Consider the following 20,240-nt stretch of genomic DNA (forward strand, 5'->3'; position numbering starts at 1 on the left):
ACGTCATATAAAATACTGAAAAATCTGTAGCGACTGCTCTGTTATAGTATGTCACTGAAGAATATATAATGAACAGTAGCGCACAGAACAGCAGAAAACAGAAAATGCTAAACACATGACGTAAAATAATTAGAAACCTCTCTACAAGAAAATTGAACAGAAGTACAACATAAATATTTCAATTCGATGTAGTAGTCCAATCATACAGTCAACGAACGGTCGATATCTTGTAAGAGCACCAGCGATTTAGTAGAAAAGTTTTCCATCTTTTGCGGGTTAAGTTATCTATGTCGATATTGTCTTTTTCCAGGTCACCTAAAAGGGTAGCTATGCGCGATTTTAACCTGTTTTTTCCATGACATGTTCTTGAAAAGGGAGTCAGCCAAGTGCTTCTATTTCTGAGCGTATAGGGTATGTCGGATGGTTTTGTTAAGGTGCATAAAGTAAGAAAGGTTTTGCGTTTTGCTTAAGACTGTTTTTGTATTTCAATAGTAGAGTAAAGTCATACAATAGCTGAAATGGAAGTATGCCATATTTTAGAAACAGATCCTTTGTATGCGCATCGTGTACTACATTCGCAATATGACGCAGTGCCCTTTTCTGTAGAGTACACATTTTCTGAATGTTCCTCCGTGAAGTAGTTCCCCATATAAGAGTACAGTAGTTAATGTGAGTTGCAAAGAGAGCGTTATAAAGCAATAATTTAATCTTGTCCGTCAGTACATGACGAAGCCTAGAAAGCACACCGCACGCTCGTGACAGACTTGCACATACTCGATGTACATGAGCATTCCAGCTTAAGTGTTCTGTAAAAATAACTCCTAGTGTTTGAACCTCACTCACAACAGCTATTTTTTCACTCCCTAGGTACAGATCAAGTGAATGGTTAACTGGTTTTTGAGAAGGTGTGAATAAAATTGATTTTTTTTGTATTAATTTCAAGTGAATTTGCCATACTCCAGGTGTGCTTTTGAACTGTTGAGTTTGCTAAGCAAGAGAGCTCGTGAACATCGTATGCTTGGATGAATATGGTTGAGTCATCGGCAAAAATAATGAACTGCGCATTGTTACTAACTTTTACTATATCATTTATATATAGGTTAAATCAGATCGGCCCTAATATGCTCCCCTGGGGTACACCTGCAACAATCTCTTCTAAAGAGCAAAGTTGATTTGTGATTGCTACTGCTTGTTCCCTATGCTTTAAGTACGATTGTAAAAGAGAAAGAGGTAGGCCACGAAACCCATAGTATTCTAATTTAGCAAACAAGGTTCGATAACTTATTCTATCGAAAGCCTTGGAGAAGTCCACAAAGATGCCTAGCGTTAATTTTTTGTCTTCAAAACCACGTAATATTACTTCTTTCTGTGTTAGCAAAGCGAGTTCTGTGGATATGCGCTGGCGGAAGCCGAACTGTTGTGGTGATATAAGAGAGTGTTTTTCGCAGAATGAGGCGATTCTTTTACCAACTACTTTTTCCAAACCCTTAGAAAAAACTGGGAGAACAGAAAGGGGTCGATAATTTGAAAAATCGTTTTTGTCCCCGCTCTTGTATGAAACTTACTTTCGCGTGCTGCATTTTTTCAGGAAACATGCCTGTAGAAAGAGAAATGCTATATATGTGGTTAAGCACGTGCACAAGAAAGTCAAGTACATACTTTATTGGCCGTATTTGAAGACCATCAATATCTCGAGCTTTACTAATCTTTAGGTTTGAGAATATGGAGTAAATTTCCTGGGATGTAGTCGGAGAAAATAATGCGGAGTGAATGTTTGAACCTAACATTCACTCCGCATTTTAAAAGCTCATAGCTGCGTTGTTGTGGACGCCTGACACTAAATTAGTAAAGTATGTATTAAATTGGTCAGCTAGCTCTCGGCCCTTCATAAGCCTATTATTGGATGTAAGCTGTAGTTCATTGAACCGACTACTACGATTCAACAGCTTGTTAAGTTCGCGCCATAAAGCTTCCCCTCGGCCGGTACATCGTAAGAACAAGTTTTCGTAATACAAATGTTTCGTACTGCGCAAATGTTTTGTTAGATAATTTCTAAATTTTTTAAATGAGGCTAAGTCAGTAGGATCCCGTGTGTGCATGAATTTTGAGTACATTGCATTCTTTTTTTTATTAAGTCCATACATTCAAGTGTAAGCCATGGCTTCCTGATTTTCTTAGGCTTACTTATCGTTCTAGGTCAAAACGAGTTGTCATACGGTATTTTTAAAATTTCCATAAAATTTACATACGCCTCATCAGCATCTGTGCATTGAAATACTGGTGTCCAATTTATGTTTTCTATTTTATGACGAAACATATCCAGCATTCTTGTGTTAATATCTTGTATAATAAATGTATCGGGATTATCTGTTCCGTTTCTTTGTAACTCATTTTGTTTGCAAAACATAAATATGGGCAAGTGATCACTCACATATGCGGCAATGACGCCCGAAGCAATGTTGCAGTCTGTGAAATTGGTTATGAACAAGTCCAAAAGGGTTTCAGAAACGCAACTAATGCGTGTGGGTTCTGATATGACGTTCATGCAGTCAAACGAGGCAAGGAACAGTTGTAACTCACGGGAATGAGGTGTGGGTTGTAGAATAGTGATATTACAAACACCACCTATTACCAAGTCTAGCTTATTAGAAGAGGAACAGTCGAGCAGTTTTTCTAGGAAAACAAGAAAACTCGCAATATTTCCATCAGGAGGGCGGTAGACAATTGCAAAAAGACGTTTTCCGCATTGCACGGCTAGTGTTTCATAATCATCGGTAATGTTAGAAAAGTCACTAATAATTGAACATGAGAGTTTAGTGGGTACAAGTTGCGCTAGCCCCCACCTCGACGGTGCTTTCTATTTAAAAAGAACGTGTTAAAACCAGGCAAATGCAACACGTCCATATCAGAAACGTACCAAGTTTCTGTTATCATGATTACATGAAAATCTACGTTGAATGAAGAAAGAAATGCTGTTAGGATGTCATGTTTGTTTACTGTGGATTGCGCATTACAGTGTAGAAAACCTAGATAATCGCGTTCAAAAGGGCATACTACATCTTTTGGGTCAGTCACTGTAAGCCGTCAGACAGTGTTTACGTAGGCTTATCCGTAACTGTCTACTCCATTTTGTCCAAATCATTTTCGCAGGTGATCCGAATCACGTGAGACGCTTCTGTTTTTCTAGCGAACACCTTCCCTCCCTTCGTCCAAGCGAATTTCCAGTTCAGTGCTTTCTTTTTTTGCAATCGTCATCCCAAGCAGCTTCTTTAACTGGGGACACAAGTGTTCGTTCGAGAACACGGGTTCTCTCACGCTATATCCTAGATCCTGTGTGGTGAACCTCGTTTTTCGCGCCTTCTCAACGACTAGATCACGCTTCGATCGGCGACTGAAAGCTACAACAATATTTTGGCTGGCATTGTCCTTTCGGTTCGGAGTACGGTGACACACTTCAATGTCCTGCTCGCTTAGCGATACGCCAATCGTATCGCCAATCTTTCTAACTACTTCCACAAGATTTTCATTCTTTGACAGCGGGATTCCCTTGATTTCTATGTTTCTATTTCTGGAGTACTGGTCCTGAGCCACTATTTGCAAGCTTGTTTCATGGGCTTGTTTTTGTAGAGCGGCAAGCTCACGTTTCAGTGTCTCCTGCATGACCTTCAGATCTGCATTTTCTTTCCTTGTGTTTTCACACTCTTTCTTAAGGCTGTCATATTCCTTGCTGACAAATTCCAAGCTGTTCCTTAACTCTCTTATGTCTTTCCGAAATTCACGTTTCAGATCAGCCAGCTCTCGTTTAAGGTCAGCGACGTCGCTTCCCATCACCGTAGTTGATCATGGCAAGGGCTCGAGATGGGCTTACAACGGCAAATGAAGCAGCAAAAAGGCAAATGGCAGCAGAGGCAGCAAGAAAACAAGAAAAAAAAGAGAAGCAAATTGTTTCACCAAACCTGTGAATGTCAGTAGATTCTTAGCCACTGCTCTGCCCGCTGCCTCTGCTGCCAAGTGTCCGAGACGCCGATCGGAGCGTTGTTTTATCGGGTCCAGCAGGTGACGTTAGCCACACGTGATCCCGAAGGTAGGCTGTGCGTCTTTCGCTGCAGTAGTCGGTGCAGATGCACTCAGCCAGCCACAGTCCGGGTTCTGAACGAGTTCCACAGTCGACGGCTACCGGTCTACAGATGGCTTCAAGGGTCACCCAAACCTGTGAGTGTAAGTAGATTCTTAGCCACTGCTCTGCCCGCCGCCTCTGCTGCCAAGTGTCCGAGAAGCCGATCGGAGCGTTGTTTTATCGGGTCCAGCAGGTGACGTTAGCCACACGTGATCCCGAAAGTAGGCTGTGCGTCTTTCGCTGCAGTAGTCGGTGCAGATGCACTCAGCCAGCCACAGTCCGGGTTCTGAACGAGTTCCACAGTCCACGGCTGCCGGTCTACAGATGGCTTCCAGGGTCACCCAAACCTGTGAATGTAAGTAGATTCTTAGCCACTGCTCTGCCCGCCGCCTCTGCTGCCAAGTGTCCGAGAAGCCGATCGGAGCGTTGTTTTATCGGGTCCAGCAGGTGACGTCAGCCACTCGTGGTCCCGAAAGTAGGCTGTGCGTCTTTCGCTGCAGTACCGAGAAGCGGATCGGAGCGTTGTTTTATCGGGTCCAGTAGGTGACGTCAGCCACACGTGGTCCCGAAAGTAGGCTGTTCGTCTTTCGCTGCAGTAGTCGGTGCAGATGCACTCAGCCAGCCACAGTCCGGGTCCTGAATGAGTTCCACAGTCCACGGCTGCCGGTCTACAGATGGCTTCAAGGGTCACCCAAACCTGTGAATGTAAGTAGATTCTTAGGCACTGCTCTGCCCGCCGCCTCTGCTGCCGTGTCCTCGGTCTAGTCATCATTCGTTTTCTGCGCATTGGACGACTCCAGATGAATTTAGTCAAGTAACGACATTTTTGAAGTGTGCAAGCGCTGTCTTAGACTATAGTGATCCTTTTAAAGTAAAACTAATTTTGGATGAAGTATCGTCAGTTTTGGCACTCATCATTAAGAAATTGTTGTCTGCGGCGGTGTTTCCGAATTGTCTTAAAGCCGGTAGAACAGTACCTGTTTTCAACAAAGGTGACCAGACTTGAGTAGGCAATGACAGGCCAATTTGTATCCTTCCTTTTACGGCAAAGTGATGAAAAACTGAAGAAATAAGGAAGCTATCGGCACAGGAGTAACTATGGAATATGGATTTATCGATCTGACAGACGCCTTCGACACTACAATCATATTACATACTAGTTGTTAAGCTCGAATCATTCGGCATATCTGGTCCTCCGCTAAAATTTATGAGGAACGACTTGAGTAACCGGTCCCAAATGGTGGCAGCTTAACGGCCATCTCTCATTTACATATCTCTACGAGGTTAAGGGCCGTCTCGTCTGCTGAGTGCGCGTTTGATAAGTTTCAGAGATCAGGTCAAGCGCCTGGCAGATTCTGGTTACCCGATGCGTATGCTGACCTCTGTCGTGGAGGGCTGAAGCAGGAAGTGCAAAAGCACGTCGAATGGGAACAGTGCCAATGCTAGAGCAAAGAAAGTTGCTGTGGTACTATACATTCATTGCATTACACATAATCTCAGAAGAATAGCGGCGAAATCGGGGGTTGACGTGGTGTTCTTGGCCCCTGAGCGTCTACAGAAGCTATGCAAACAGGTTAATACCGAGAATAACAAAAGGCACCATGTTCTACTCAACATCCCAAACAATTTGTGACCTGCACTGATAACGTTGTCTATGCCATTCCCCTTTCATGCGGAAGAACGCATGTTGGTCAAACCGGCAGATACATCAATGAGGGATTAAAAGAGCATCGATATAACGTCACTAGGGTAATCTCGGGTCATTTGGGTATTCGCTGCCGAGATTGTTCCTGCAAGCCCATGTTTGAAAGTACTTCCATTCCGCATAGGGCTCATAGCAGGATGATGAGGGAGATTGTGGAGGCCTACGAGATTGCAAAATTAAAGGAAAAGTGCGTAACCAAGCCTTCAGTAAATCTGTAAATGAGTTACGATTGCTCGGTTAATCTTTGTGACCACTGCTGTACATGTTTTCACCATGCCTTGCACACGTGTACGGTTAATCGAAATGCAACACAGAATGTTCTTTTTGCTGTCACGCTTGTTGCCACTCGTACGGTATATATTTATCGATGCGTGCGAAAATCAAATCTATAGTTGAAAGTGAAGCGCCGTGTCTGTGTATCTGTTTCTACGTCCTTGTTCAATCGCGCTTATACAGTCTACCACTGATAATTTATCCACAGTTGTATATAGGCTGATCACGCGCAACATCTACATTGAATGTATTTATCCTTAAAACATTAATAACAACCAGGGTAACCGGCTTTTCCTGCGCAATAATCTCGCCTGTCGTAAAGACGGCAAGTTCACAACTTTCTCTGGCATAAGCAATTGTGTGGAATTCATTAGAAATCATCCCACAACGTTGTTCGTGCATTCTCTGTGCGCAGCAATATTTCGGCCAGGAATGAACCGACTCCTAAGAATCTTCAAATTAACTGTGAATATTTCTGTTAATTTGCTGTATGCCTTTTGTTTTTGTATCAGTAATTGATATTTATTGATAATAAAATGAGTTTATCTCTCATGTCGGGTTAATTCTCCATGTTAATATTTGTTATTCTCCTTATTCACACAAATTTATTTTCACGTTCAATAATTAGCATTACCATTACCTTCTGTATCCATTTTCTTGTCATAGATAATCAACTTACGTTATTATTGTTATTATTCACATGTACGTATTTTTGGTGGTTTTTGTATAGCAACCCGATTTATATAATCATAGGAGGTTCTCCTAGCAGTTTTCTTTTTAAAACTCTGGGACCTCTTGCTGTAATATTCCTACCCTGTAACTTACACATGACCGTTGCAGTAAAGTTGGCTTGAATGCGCGCGTTCCCATTCTGTGCAGCTACTTAGTACGTGCGCTCGTTTGCTGTGTTAGTGTTGAAGCAGCATCGACATTCAAAAGCTTCAAAGCTTCCAGTATTGCTTATTTTCTGCCTCTGTCATACATGTTGTAAAAATCCCCGCTATGCTTTCATTAGAATACCCTCCACAGCCAAAAGACATCATGCGGCAAATTTCCGAGTATCAGAAGACGATTGGAAGACTTCAATGATAGCAGGTGATGACCGCCAGTACAGACGAACATATTGGCCGTGACGATAATATCATACAGCTGTTTAGTGAGATACTCACTAGATTCCATATTAGAGATGATGATTTCGGTGGGCGCCCAATCGTTCAGGCTGCTGGATCCGGACTTTTTGTCAACCTTATAAAAACCATGCAGTCATCCGTCTAATTCCCAGCATAAAAAAGTACTATTTGTTTTCGGCATCCAATCACTCACGTAATGCTGCTGCCTTAATGCGTTGTTTACTACTTCCTTTTCAGGAGCAGTACAAGTAACAGGGTCCCATTTATCATTAATAGAAAGTGCCGTTGTAAATTTATTGCCAAACATTTTTTAACTGCACGATTAAACAGTCAGCTGCAGAGAGAAAGCACACAAGGACAGCCGCACTTTCTTGCAGGCTTGTTAGTGTTCTTTCATTATTTGGCTATGTCTATCATGGCTTGTGTCTGTTGTTATGCCTATGTAAAAGTTTATTGCCAGCATACAATTCAGTCTTGAGTATTGCCCATTACTTGCATTTTGCAATTTCTTCACATTTTCATGTGTTCGTTGCGTGTGCCATGTTCGAAAGCCAGAATTCGAAAGCTACGAAGAAGAGAGGAGGCGAGCGCAGGCAACAAAGAATGCTGGGTGCGCTTTATTACGAGGTCGGTTCTCCTGGCCATAATCGTACGAAGCCAAGTGATCGTGCGTTGTCTGGCGGCTCCGCATGGCCTTGGATGATAGACGGAACAAAGGGGAAACTTTCCGTTTTCTTTGTCAAATTCTTGTTTGGCAGAGGAAACAAAAACTAATTAGACAGCAAATTAGACCGCAAGAACAGACCCGCATGCACCCACACATGCAATCATTCCCTAAAAGGGCTCTGGAGACAGGCGTCCATGATTTGGCTAAGCCATATCGAACGAGCTTAACAACATTACCTGCACGATGAAAGCTCACCTCCAAGTTTCACAAAAAACAGTAAAATGAACTTGGACCATCTGAAGACTCAAACATTGACTGAAAACGATACAGCGTACCGCTAGAACTGCGCAGCACGACAACTATACTCGAGACAAGTGAGTATCGAAGGAAAGCAATACATTTACGTTTTCAACACTTATAGAACAACCGCGCAATGTGCAGTGTGTGTGTCCTATCTGCAGTAAGACTAGCACGCAGCTTCGTTTTTTTTCTTGGCGTCTGCATGTCGCCTGCTGTGCCGGTGCCCTGCGGCCTTGTGAGAGCCGCTTCTCAAGCTGGCTCTTCACGATGACATTTCCACGGCGCGTGGAGCGCTCTATATGCTCTGGAAAAGGAGGGGCACTATTGTGGAGAGCGTAAGCAGCACGGCGTGAGCTGAGGGCGAGCGCCGGATCTTGTGTTTATTTCACTCTGTGGCACTGGCGCAGGGAAAGATACGTGCACACGTGCCAGCTCTCAGTACACACACACACATCACCTTGGCGATATCTTGGACTGATGGGACATTGTCATGGCATCATCAATCATTCTCCCCCTTTGCGTGGAGCAGCCTTTGCGTGGAGGTTCTCCTGACAGCTTTCGTAGCGCATTCTTCTCGCGCGTGGACTGGAGTAATTTTGGCTAGCTTTTCAGGTAGCTTTAGTTGATCTTAGCACTGGTTAGTGATTTTCGTCGTTCTTTCTGGCAGCCCATAAAATCTCTTTTTTCATCGCGCGGCACGGACACTAGAGGTGATTAAGTGCGGTGGTCAATCTTTTTCGGGCATGACGCCGACAGGCGCAACCATGAAACCATGAAGAGCGCCAAACAATGGCTTATGTATTGTGCAGCCGTTTTTATTTATTTATATATTTTACCGTCATGGCTAGCACATTATAGAGGAGGAGGAAAATTTTACGGACCAGAACCAGAAATATTGATGCAATAATAAAAAGTACAAACAATTGACAAATTTATACAAGAATGTACACCTGCAATGAAACGGCCAAACAAAAACGCAGCAGTATATATTGAGGATATAAAAGCAAAGGAAACCCTTATATGCAAGACAGCGATGAGCTTGATCGGTGGCCGTCGAATGAATTCCCACTGCTCGATTGGTGCCGCTGCTTACATACGCGTCACTGTATTAGGTTCCACGAATATCGCCCATTAGAGATTGTACAGCGTCACTGTTGAAATGACTACAGCATTCATAAATACTGAGGGGGGAACGTGCGCGATAGAAAGTACATCCATTGAAAACGATCTAATGTAGAAAAGCATGCCAGCTTCTTGTGCGTGTTACACTCTTGCACCCGAACCAAGTCCACGATTTCTTGCCGTGCACTGTTTAACAATTGTCGTTGCTGTGGCGTAATAACTGTCAGCCGATATGCGTGGCAATAAAAAAAGAATAGTAGAGAGTTTCAAGATTCCTGAACTGTCACTTCCCTAATACGATGCATTCTTTAGCCAGAAGCAACGTATGATTTCTTTTTTCGAGTGATAAAATCAAAGATGAAGAAGAGGTTGCGAAATTTTTATAACAAGTATGTGGGCTTTAACCATTTCCACTATCAGCTTCAACTTTATTCATTCTTCTAGCATACACTAGAGACGTCCTCCTGGGCTAAAAGCTGCCATAAGCAGCTTCACTGGATCCAAAATTACTGTCGTGGCAGATCAGTGCATGCCTACTTTAGTAAGTTTAATGGTAAGGTTCGAGTGTGGTATGAGAAATTCTCGCGGGATAACAAACATATATAGAACGAGATCAGGCCACAGTAATTTTGGTTAGCTTTTCAGATAGGTTTAGTTGAGCTGAGTACTAGGTAGTGACTTTCGTCATTCTTTCTGGCAGCCCATAAAGTCTCTTTATGACACAGCCACTAGAGGTGAATAAGTGCAGTAGTCGATCACTTTCGGGCATGAAGCCGACAGACGCGTCGATCATGTCGCAACCATGAAACCACGAAGAGTGCCAAAAAATGGTGTGTGTATTGTACAGCCCTTTTTATCTATTTATTTTATCTTCAGACTTAGCACTTTATAGAGGGGGAGGGGCATTTTATGGACAAAAATCACAAATATTGATGCAATAATAAGTATAAACAACCAACAAATTTACACTAAAATGTAAGCTCCAATGAAACTGCACAGAATGCATCTTTTGTTCGCACGATTACCGGCGGCACGAATGAATAGCTAATGACCCGTGCTAGATTCTTGGGATCTCTTTACCGTAGGTCGTACGAGCACAGTTCGGAGTGCTTTCATGCCACAAGCTTTCCTCGAAAAGCGCTGGGTGCGGTCCAAAGCATCGAACGGCGTCTTTCCTCGTGCGAGCAGCGTCGCCTCCACGATAGGAGCCAGGCACTTCCGCATGCGCCGCAATCGCGCGTGTCCGTGCAGCTGCCCACTCTGACGCCACTGACGATCGCTGCGCATGAAGGCGGGCAACTACTCGGTGATGCGAGCTGCGCTGCAGCTTCGTTCGCAACTCCTAAGCCAGCTGTACTGATCCGACAGTGGAGCTCAACCATTATTCTCAGCTGAACCCATGTGTTATTTTACCGCCATAACGGAACTGAACCCCCAGGGGAATTTATCGAAGAAACCGTTCCGAACAGGTACAACAAGCACTTCAAAAGAAAGCCCTCTGGGACATCAGCGTGGAACCATTGGACAAACAACTCAAAACCTCTCTCGCACTCAGAAAGCGAACCCACGCTGCAAGCAAGATTAAAATATATTACAGTAACCTCGGCCCAGTTCTGACAGACCTTGTGTTATTAATTTTTGTAAAACCAGGGCTCTTCTTTGTGCTATGAGACATGCTGGTGCTTAACACGGCTGCTTGCACGACTTGCTGCAGCGAAGGGAGACGAGTAACTTACCTTCAACTTCCTCTTTGTCTTATTTCAGTAAGGCACAAGAAAATATATCTCCAAGATTTGATTATTTGTCCTTAGCCAATGACATTTTCACACTACCTCTGTCAGGTAAATTTCGTTGAATACTTTATTCAGCCAAGAGCAACAACGATGTCTTATGCAAAGTGTCCGTTGAGCCTTTTGGTGAGGGAAACAAATGGATGTCTCCAAACGCTTGATATATTTCGGAATTTTTATAAGAAAACCCTTGCAATGAAGCGTCACACCAAACTTCATGGAGGTCCGTTTACATCTGTGATGGCAAATTTAGTATTTTAGTGCTAGGTATTTTTTATCAGCCTGATGTTTGCTCCGCTCAAGGGTGCATGATATATAATTAGCCAAGTAGCGGGGTGTCGCCTTCTGTGACGCTTGTAGTGCTAATAAATAACATAGCTATAGATAAGTAACAGGCTGCCGAAATAAAATATAACGAAAAAACTGTTCAAGATTTAACCGAAACTGAACCGGAACCTTACGATTTCTTTCACTCGAGAGCGATACGGAAAGGAGAAAATTAGCGGTTTTCGGTTCAGATTGCCCAACTTTCTAGAGCCTTTCATCCAAGCATTGCCTGCGATTGCGGTTAGACCATTAATTAATTAAATAATGAGGTTTTACGTGCCAAAACCACTTCCTCATTATGAGGCAAGCCGTAATGAGGGACATCGGAAATTTCGTCTACCTGGGGTTCGTTAACGTGCCCCTAAATCTAAGTACACGGGTGTTTTAGCATTTCGTCCCCATCGAAATGCGGCTGCCATGGCCGGGATACGATTCCGTGACCTCGTGCATAGCAGCCCAACACCACAGCCACTAAGCAACCACGGCGGGTGGATAGTAAGTCAGAAAACATGTTTGTCATAGGGAAACTGAAAAAAAAATATGCCTCATGGAGGACAACTATTCATGCGTGGTCGAAATAGAACGATCCCACAACCTTCGCATTTCGCATGCAATGCTTTACATATTGAGCTATCGCAGCGCCGTTTCCCCGTCTACTTTCATAGGTATTTATGTTTCCTTGTAGAACCCTGGGAGTGTTAGCCAGTGCCACCACTCACAGACCTTGACGGCGGAAATGGAACATCCATACTGCCAGAGGCATCACGAGAACGTGATCTTTTTGGGTGAAAGCAACCGGTCAATAAACCCACACATGCTATCTGAAGGCATCAATGTTGCTGTATTCGAGACGCTCATTATGTATCGAACGAGAAGAAAGGTGGTTAACCGAAGGGCCTGAAATTTATTTATCATAGCATAGGAAGCCAACAATTGGTTGTGGGGTCGTTCCCCCCCCTGCGGCAAGTTGTTTGTTCATTCACTTTCGTTTTCATTTTTAGTATTTCTTTATTTCAATCGTTAAGCACAAGTAATTTCCCCTATGTTGCCCGTGGTGTCTGTTTGTTGGCTTCGTATTGTCACGTGGAGTGACGTGTGAAGAACACAGTAGTAATACTGTGAAAGACGAAACTAACTTTTATTCGGCGAACCTGTGCCCACAAAAACAGGCTACACTTAAAGAACGGCGACAACGGCGAACACAATCGGCGATCGTGAAAATCTGATCAGCGGGTGAAGCGTGTCAGCTTTCATACATCAGTCGTCGAGTGTTCCAGAGTAATCGCTGGGACCCGCCTGCCTTCCACAAAGTTCTACATTATTCGCGTCACGCACACATGTAATCAGTTTACACAACGTTCGGTCACAGACAGCGGATGGAACCATCGATAACATTCCAGAAACTTCTGATACACGCAGGTGCGTCCTGCGCTGTGCGATAACATTTGTTAGGCGGCGCAACGTGGTCGCCCGATAAAGATAGGGAAGTGCACGTGTCAATACCTCGGCGTATCACGAACCTATGACCGTGTACGTCGCCGTTTTTTCTGGCCGGGCCTTGACCGTTCCGTACGAGGTTGCGTCGCCGCTTGTGAACCTTGCCAACGACGCAAGAAGCCTTCCCAGCTTCCGGCTGGTTACCTGCAGCCGCTCGACATCCCTGCCGAGCCCTTCCATCCTGTCGGCTTAGACCTTCTGGGCCCATTTCCTGAATGTACATCAGAAAACAAGTGGGTTGCAGTCCCGGCGGGCTACGCGACCCGCTACGCCGTAATCCATGCTATTCCGACCAGTTGCGCAACTGATGTTGCGGAGTTCCTCCTATATGATATCATATTGATGCATGGTGCTCCGCGTCAATTGCTTACACACCGCGGCCGCACCTTTTTGGCCAAAGTCATTGACGACATCATGCGTGCCTGCTCAATAAAGCATAAATTTTCCACATCCTACCACCCCCAAACGAACGGCCTCACTGAGCGTTTGAACCGCACCCCTACAGACATGCTATCCAAATACGTTTCAGACGACCACCGTGAGTGGGACCTGGCTCTACCTTAAATTACCTTTGCATACAACTCTTCCCGTCTCGACACGGCTGGCTTTTCCCCGTTTTACCTCTTGTATGGCTGCGAACCGACGCTACCGCTGGACACTGTGCTTCCGTCCACCACAGCTTCAACTAGCGACTATGCCCGTGATGCAATCGCCCATGCTGCCCGTGCTCGCCAACTTTCGCGTGCTCGTCTACAAGTGTCTCAAGACAAGCAGAAACAACGCTACGACCTCCGTCACCGTGATGTCCATTTTGTGCCCGGCGCCCTCGTGTTGCTTTGGTTACCATCGCGTAAAGTGAGACTTTGTGAAAAACTGCTTTCCTGTTACACAGGCCCATATCACGTGATACGCAAAGTGACCGATGTCACCTATGAAATCATTCTATCCACCCCCACTACGTCTTCCGCTTTGACAACCAGTGACATTGTGCACGTTGCCCGACTCAAGCCCTACAACTCTCCATGCACCTTGGATATTTAACTGCACCGTGACGGTGCTTTTACCGCCGGGGGGTAATATTACGATATCAGCTCAAGAGATGAGCCGCCGCGAGAACGACGAAGTTGGTCGGTGCCCTTGGCGCGAGCGAGTGTCAGCCTGGCTGCCTAGCTCCAGTCTAGATAGCGTGTAAATAGCATCTTTCATCTGGGTCTTTCGCCACGTAACAATGTATATATATATATATATATATATATATATATATATATATATATATATATATATATACAGGGAAGAGATGACCAAACTTTTGGCAGTTTACTTACCGTCTTCGGCTGGTGCACGAGCCTTCGTCATGATACACTGTACTCTGAAGAAGGTTCGTCGGAAGGCTAGTCGGTTCCCCCCTCCCCCCGCCCCTGGATAAAAGAAATTTCCGCCTACGGGCCGTAGTATGAAAATATCCACCGCAGCGCATTGCCGCCGCGAACGCATACGGTGGTAACGCACGCCTCTTACGTCAAACAAATAGCTCACAGGCTACGGTGACTGGTGAATCTTAAGCTGCTTATTGTCTCGAGCCTATTACTTGCTGTATTTGTCCAAGGTAACTAGCTATAGCATTCTACATAAGCAGTATTTTCACCATCAGTGCTCCATTGGTCGCGATCCGACGGAACAGCAGTAGCACACAGACCTCATACGTGACGTTGTAAATGCGGAAGATAGCGCAGGTTTGTTTAAACGTACCCGGGCTAATTTAATTTTGAGCTAGTCTTTCGATAAGCGCTGCAGAACACGAGGAAAGGAGACAGAGAGCAGGCTGTGTCTGTGACAATCGCAGAAAGAATTCTACACTCCTTTGTTTTCGCGCGGCTGATGGAGCTCCTGTGGCACAATGGTTTCCTCTTTAGAATAGCAGCTTTGGCTTGTTGGTTTTCCGTCCTGGTGTTAACGGCGCAAAACGCAGACGAGACACCAGAGGAGAGGACGACACCACAAGCGCTGACTTTCAACAACGTTTGTTTGAAATAAACACGGCTTCTTATACCAGTGCCTACACGTACGTGTCACAGACACGTGATCGCACGTCATGTGAAACAGGCACTTTTTCTTTTTTTGCACTCAAGATAGTGACTGTACGTGCAAAAGCTAAAGTTCTTTTTTGTCAGTAACACGGACGGCATGCTAAAGCATTCGTCATGAAGTCTGGTAATCTCGGCTGCCTCAATTATCTCCCGGACAAGCTAGTCATTGTGTTTCTTCAGCACTTCACAGTGTCTGAATTCTTCGTCAGAATTCAGAAGCTGTGTAGTGATGAAGAAACATAATGACTACCAGCTGGTCCGGGAGATAATATGTAGATATACAGATAATATGCGGAATAATATCACATATGCATGCTTGTAGATTTTATCGATTTTATGGATGAGTGGTAAACGATCTCCTATTTCAAATGCTTACCATTGAATTTTTATTTTGTGTTAGAGTTGTTCGGGACTCTTTAGTATTTCCTTGGGGTCACACAAAGTTTGTGCAGTTCATGGCACTGTTCAGAAACGTGTGCAATAACCTTGATACTGATGGCTGACTCACACAACATTTTTTTTTCACAAAGAAAACTTCCTCACTACTCATGCAGAACCTGCGCTGTTCATCATTGCTGGCTTTTCTCTTAGCGTTGCCGAGTTTTTCTGTAAGCTTGCCCGATGGTAGCGGCGAATACAGAGAGCAGCGTCGCTTGTTGGAAATGCGGAACTGTGCATTTCTCGCAAGGGCGGCAGTCGCTGTTAGCGCGACGCCAAAGAGTTGGCCATGGCACACTTCGTTTAGCGGCTGCTCGCAAACACAGACTTAACGAACGCCTCCTACGAGAGAAGCTTTTGAGAAAGGTCGCGCTGGCCACCGGCAAGACTGTAGCAGCCGCTTCACACGCTAACAGATGTGAATGAATTCTGTGCTTTTACGTGCAAAACTACAATTTGATTATGAGGCATGTCGTAGTGGGGAACGCAAGATTAATTTTGAGCACCTGCAAATTCTAACGTGATAACAATGCATGGAACATGGGTGATTTCGCATTCCGCATCAATCAAAATGCGGCCGTCGCAAGAAATGAGTGTCTTGCAGAAAAGATAATCCTCATCAGCAGCAGCCTACCATTAATTGCAGTGCAGGACGAACGGCTCTCTCAGCGATTTCCATATACCGTTGACTTGAGCTAGCTGATTCCAACTTAAGCCTGCAAATTTCCTAATTTCTTTACCGCGCCTGATTTCTTGGTGTCATCGATGGCGATTCCCTTCATTTGGCAAGCATTCGGTAAATCTAATGGCTCCCGGTTATCTGCTCTGCGCACTACGCTGCCGGCGAAGCTCCGTTTTTTGATTCGTCAACTGGCTGATTGAACAAAAAAGCCGGAGTATGTAGCAGCCTAAATTGCCATTGGCTGCGACGCTCCGGCACGAGCACACTTGGACAGCAGGCGAAACACCAGCACGCCAGTGGCGTGAGGGCATGCCCGCCACATCACCGTAACTCTCGGAAGCCTGTGTGGGTGACTTTCAATGTCAGATTCGGAGCACTTGGGGAAGTAGATTTTCGGCTCCTTGCGGAGCAAGTCTGTTCCATTGGGGGATTCGGAATACCTCTCGTATCTCTCATTGGAGGATTGCGAGCACCTCCGCCGCTAGATCCACCCCACGGAGCAGCCCTCTCCGCGAAAATGGACGGAGTCGCATGACCCAACTTACCGCTATGGCGCGCGCGCCCGTGAACGCGACTCGCGGTCTCGGAAGAAATGCCTCGCATCAACTTTCGCTTTTACTGCTGGCGGGGAGCGACCTAGCTCAAGCTCCGAATCGACTCCAACGGCAAAGAAACTTCGGAAGCTAGTGCATTCAGGCAAGCTTTCGACATCATGCTTCGGACCGAGAGACAAGATCTTGCGCGTTTCGTCGACGACGTCGGTCACCAGTATTCGGAATGCGGTCGCCAGTATTCGTCGGTCGCCAGTATTCTTGATAGTTAATCTTTGCAAATACTTCCCCAGATATTCTTTTATGCCTCCTGTACTAATTGATTACGCACTGCCTTCGTGACTGCTGGGATCTCAACTGAATAACATGCATTTTCATAATTCGCTGAAGACGTATAGAGAGGTTGATTGTACTTTGTCGTTTTCTCAGTTATTTTATTGATACAGTAGACGTGATCCATTGTAGAATAAATCTATTTTCCTGGAGCCAGCCTGTTTTCTTGGCTGATTGAAGTAAAGTGTTGCCCTGCTTCTACTGGAAACTATCTTGGTGAATATCTTACACAATACTGAAAGCCACCGAATTGGCTTATAATTCTTCGATTCTTTAGTAACGTCTCCCTTATAACGGATGGCATAGTTTCGGCATTCTTCCGACACTCTGGTACACTTGAAGTCAGGAAGCATTGCGTATAAAGGGTAGCAAGATTTTCAAGCATAATATCTCCTCCATCTTTAATTAAATTGACGGTTATTCCCTCTTCTCCTGCCGCTTTTCCCAGAGACATGTTTTCGAAGGCTCTTCTAATTTCATCGCTAGTTATAGAAGGAGCCTCCGTAACCTGTTAATCACTCCTTCCAATGAAAGTTTCATGACTGCTCTGGTTGTTGTACCGGTCAATGTAGAATTATTCTGCTGTTTTTACAGCATCATTGAAATTGCTGATGACATTCACCTACGTGTCTTTCACAGCATACACCTTGACCTGTCCTATGCCCAATGTTTCTTGTCACGGATTTCATGCTGCGGCCATCTTTTACCACTTCCTCAATTTTTCTGACTTTAGAATTTCGAATAGCGCTTTGGTTTTGTTTATCAGCTTTCATAGTCAAGCGAATTCTTTCTGGTCTCTTGAGTTAGACACTTTCATGATTTGTCGTTTCAGGTCAGGTCAGGTCAGTTTATTTCCTTAAAGGCCCCTTTATCAGGGGTGTTACATAAGGGGTGGGGTACATCTTGTAACAAAAATTCAACATGATAACAAACGAAACATTTGAAAAGTGATACATACTTTGTACAAACAAGTGCTTACTCGTGTCAAATTGTCAATTAGAATAAAGAAGCAACAGTAAATTTGGCCGAAGAGAAGAAACAGTGGTAATGGACAAATCATTTTAGTAACTAGTGTAACATATGAAGAAAGGTAGATACATTGCATACAATCAAAAAAGTACAGTAGGTGATGAATTTGTACAAAATGGTAATTAATTTGACAAAATAGAAGCAACCTCAGCAATGAACCCATGGTGATTATTTGTATATACAACATGGTTGGGAAGGGCATTCCAATCAGTTGCTGTTCGCGAAAAAAAAGAAGCAGAGAAGGTAGTTGTGTGTGAGCGTGGTTTTAAAACTTGGAGTGGATGACGAGCGCGTTGCGATATTCTTGCGGGTGGAATGATGTATGGCTCACGATTAAGGTAACTGTAGAAAAACTTATGAAAGAGAGCAACGCTGGCTATCGTACGGCGGTGCGAGAGAGACTGTAACTCAGATTTCTCTTTTAAAGATGATATGCTTACGTCATATGAATAGGATGAATGAATGTATCTTAACGCACGATTTTGGAAGCGCTCAAGTGCGTTAACGAGATATTTTTTATATGGGTTCCAGATTGGTGACGCATATTCGACCTTAGGCCTGATAAGCGATTTCTACGCCGCAAGTCTGACATCCTGAGGCGCATGACGCAAGTGGCGCCTCATAAAGTGGAGTGTTTTGTTCGCCGATGATACTATGGTGTTGATATGCATGCCCCAGTTAAGATCACAGGAAATTATGACGCCTAGGTACTTGAATGATTTTACTGTTTCAATCTGATTGTTGGCTATTGTGTAAGAAGGTAAGAAGGGTGTACGACTACGGGTAAATGACATATGTTTACATTTTTTGGGATTAAGAGTCATTAGCCAATGGGCACACGAAGACTGTACATGGTTGAGATTTTGTTGCAAAATGTCTCCATCAGTGTCATTGTTAATGGTATGATAAAGCACGCAGTCATCAGCGAACATCCGAATTTTGCAAGTTACATGAAGGGGTAAGTCATTGATGTATAATAAAAATAGAAGTGGTCCAAGAACAGACCCCTGAGGGACACCTGTTTCATGATTAGGTCTTTTGTTACTTGGGAGAGCGTTATGTTGCCTTTGTGCCAAACGTCCCACTTCAATTACTACTTCTGAAATCTACCACTTGGGCAATCATTACCTCCATGTAATCTTCATTTTGCTGTTCTAACGCTGCATATATTTTCGTGAGCACTAGCCTGATTCTCCTTCACTAACTTTGCTCTCTCTTTAAATTGAGCGCAAACCTGAACCTCACTAACCTACGGTCACTGCCCTTCACCATACCTAAGAATTCTACATCTGATTTATGATGGGATCCGAATAGAGATGAAATCTATTTTATGCTTGTTTCTTCATTAGGAATTCTCTAGGTCTACATCCTGTTACTGCGCTTTCCGAAGAATCTATTGATAATACGGAGTCCATAACTTTCTGCGAATTCTACTAACATTTTTCGTCTGCTATTCCTAGAATCGATCCCGTAGTGGCCAATCGATTGTTCCCCATCCTGCTTTTCCCCTACTTTTGCATTGAATTCGTCCATGACTACTTTATACTGAACTTGCACCTTTCTCACTCATAATTCAAAATCTTCATAAAACTGTTATATTTCTTCGTCATCATGACCGAAGGTTGGAGCGTAGGCTATTAGTACCTTCTTTATATCTCCTATTTAGCTTTATTATGATGACTAGTTGTTGTCCTAAGTATATTTGAGAATTAGAAATCCTACCCTGTATTCTCTCATCTGGAAGAACGTGGCCGTTAGTTTGCACTGTAAATGCCTAACCGTTCGTATGACTTCAACAAGGCAAATAATATATCGGTCAATGCCTTATATTACTTCAAAGAAGCCTGCTTATCTAACCTCACTCGGGAGGGTTCGCTTGTTAAACGTTTCCAGCTTGGCATCCAGTGGTGGCCTGTTCGTATCGAGAGACTCTTAGCACACTCTGCTATGCCGCAGGTCTGACCGCTGCCTTGGCCAGGTGTTGCGTAGCCACTGAGGACTGAGGGGCGGGTTAACTTTATTAGTCATAAGGGAGGTAGTAACCGAATATTGCACCAGAGAGGCTAGTTCCTGTTCTGGTGAGGGAGTGTCTTTGTTGAAGCTTTAGCGAACTTCTTGGTAGGCAAGTTGGCAAGTTGGGCAAGTTGATTTGGCAAGAAGTAAAAATACGAAAGCTAAGGAAGTAATGGAGC

General features: G+C 44.2%; 2 protein-coding genes across 7 annotated transcripts in view; one reads left to right on the top strand and one right to left on the bottom strand.

The window, feature by feature from the left end:
• The window catches only part of LOC135920826 (very long chain fatty acid elongase 7-like), a 397,384-nt gene that overhangs the window by 209,776 nt on the left and 167,368 nt on the right, over positions 1–20,240 (bottom strand). Inside the window, exon 1 of one of the 5 annotated variants that reach the window (XM_070536304.1) lies at positions 3,957–4,070. The exons of the other annotated variants lie outside the window; for them this stretch is intronic. The gene's annotated coding sequence lies outside the window, so the exon portion shown is untranslated. Of the gene's footprint in view, positions 1–3,956; positions 4,071–20,240 lie in introns of those variants that run through there. 5 annotated transcript variants of the gene reach the window in all.
• Positions 1–20,240, top strand: part of LOC135920828 (uncharacterized) — an 85,940-nt gene that overhangs the window by 62,929 nt on the left and 2,771 nt on the right. Inside the window, exons 2-4 of one of the 2 annotated variants that reach the window (XM_070536306.1) lie at positions 4,110–4,218; positions 4,311–4,472; positions 4,661–4,822. In XM_070536306.1, the coding sequence (XP_070392407.1) occupies positions 4,110–4,218; positions 4,311–4,472; positions 4,661–4,822 (433 nt within the window). Of the gene's footprint in view, positions 1–4,109; positions 4,219–4,310; positions 4,473–4,564; positions 4,823–20,240 lie in introns of those variants that run through there. The other variant, XR_011512978.1, reaches the window with a different exon arrangement.

This window comes from Dermacentor albipictus, chromosome 3 (genome assembly GCF_038994185.2).
Source record: "Dermacentor albipictus isolate Rhodes 1998 colony chromosome 3, USDA_Dalb.pri_finalv2, whole genome shotgun sequence".
In the NCBI taxonomy this organism is placed as follows: Eukaryota; Metazoa; Arthropoda; class Arachnida; order Ixodida; family Ixodidae; genus Dermacentor; species Dermacentor albipictus.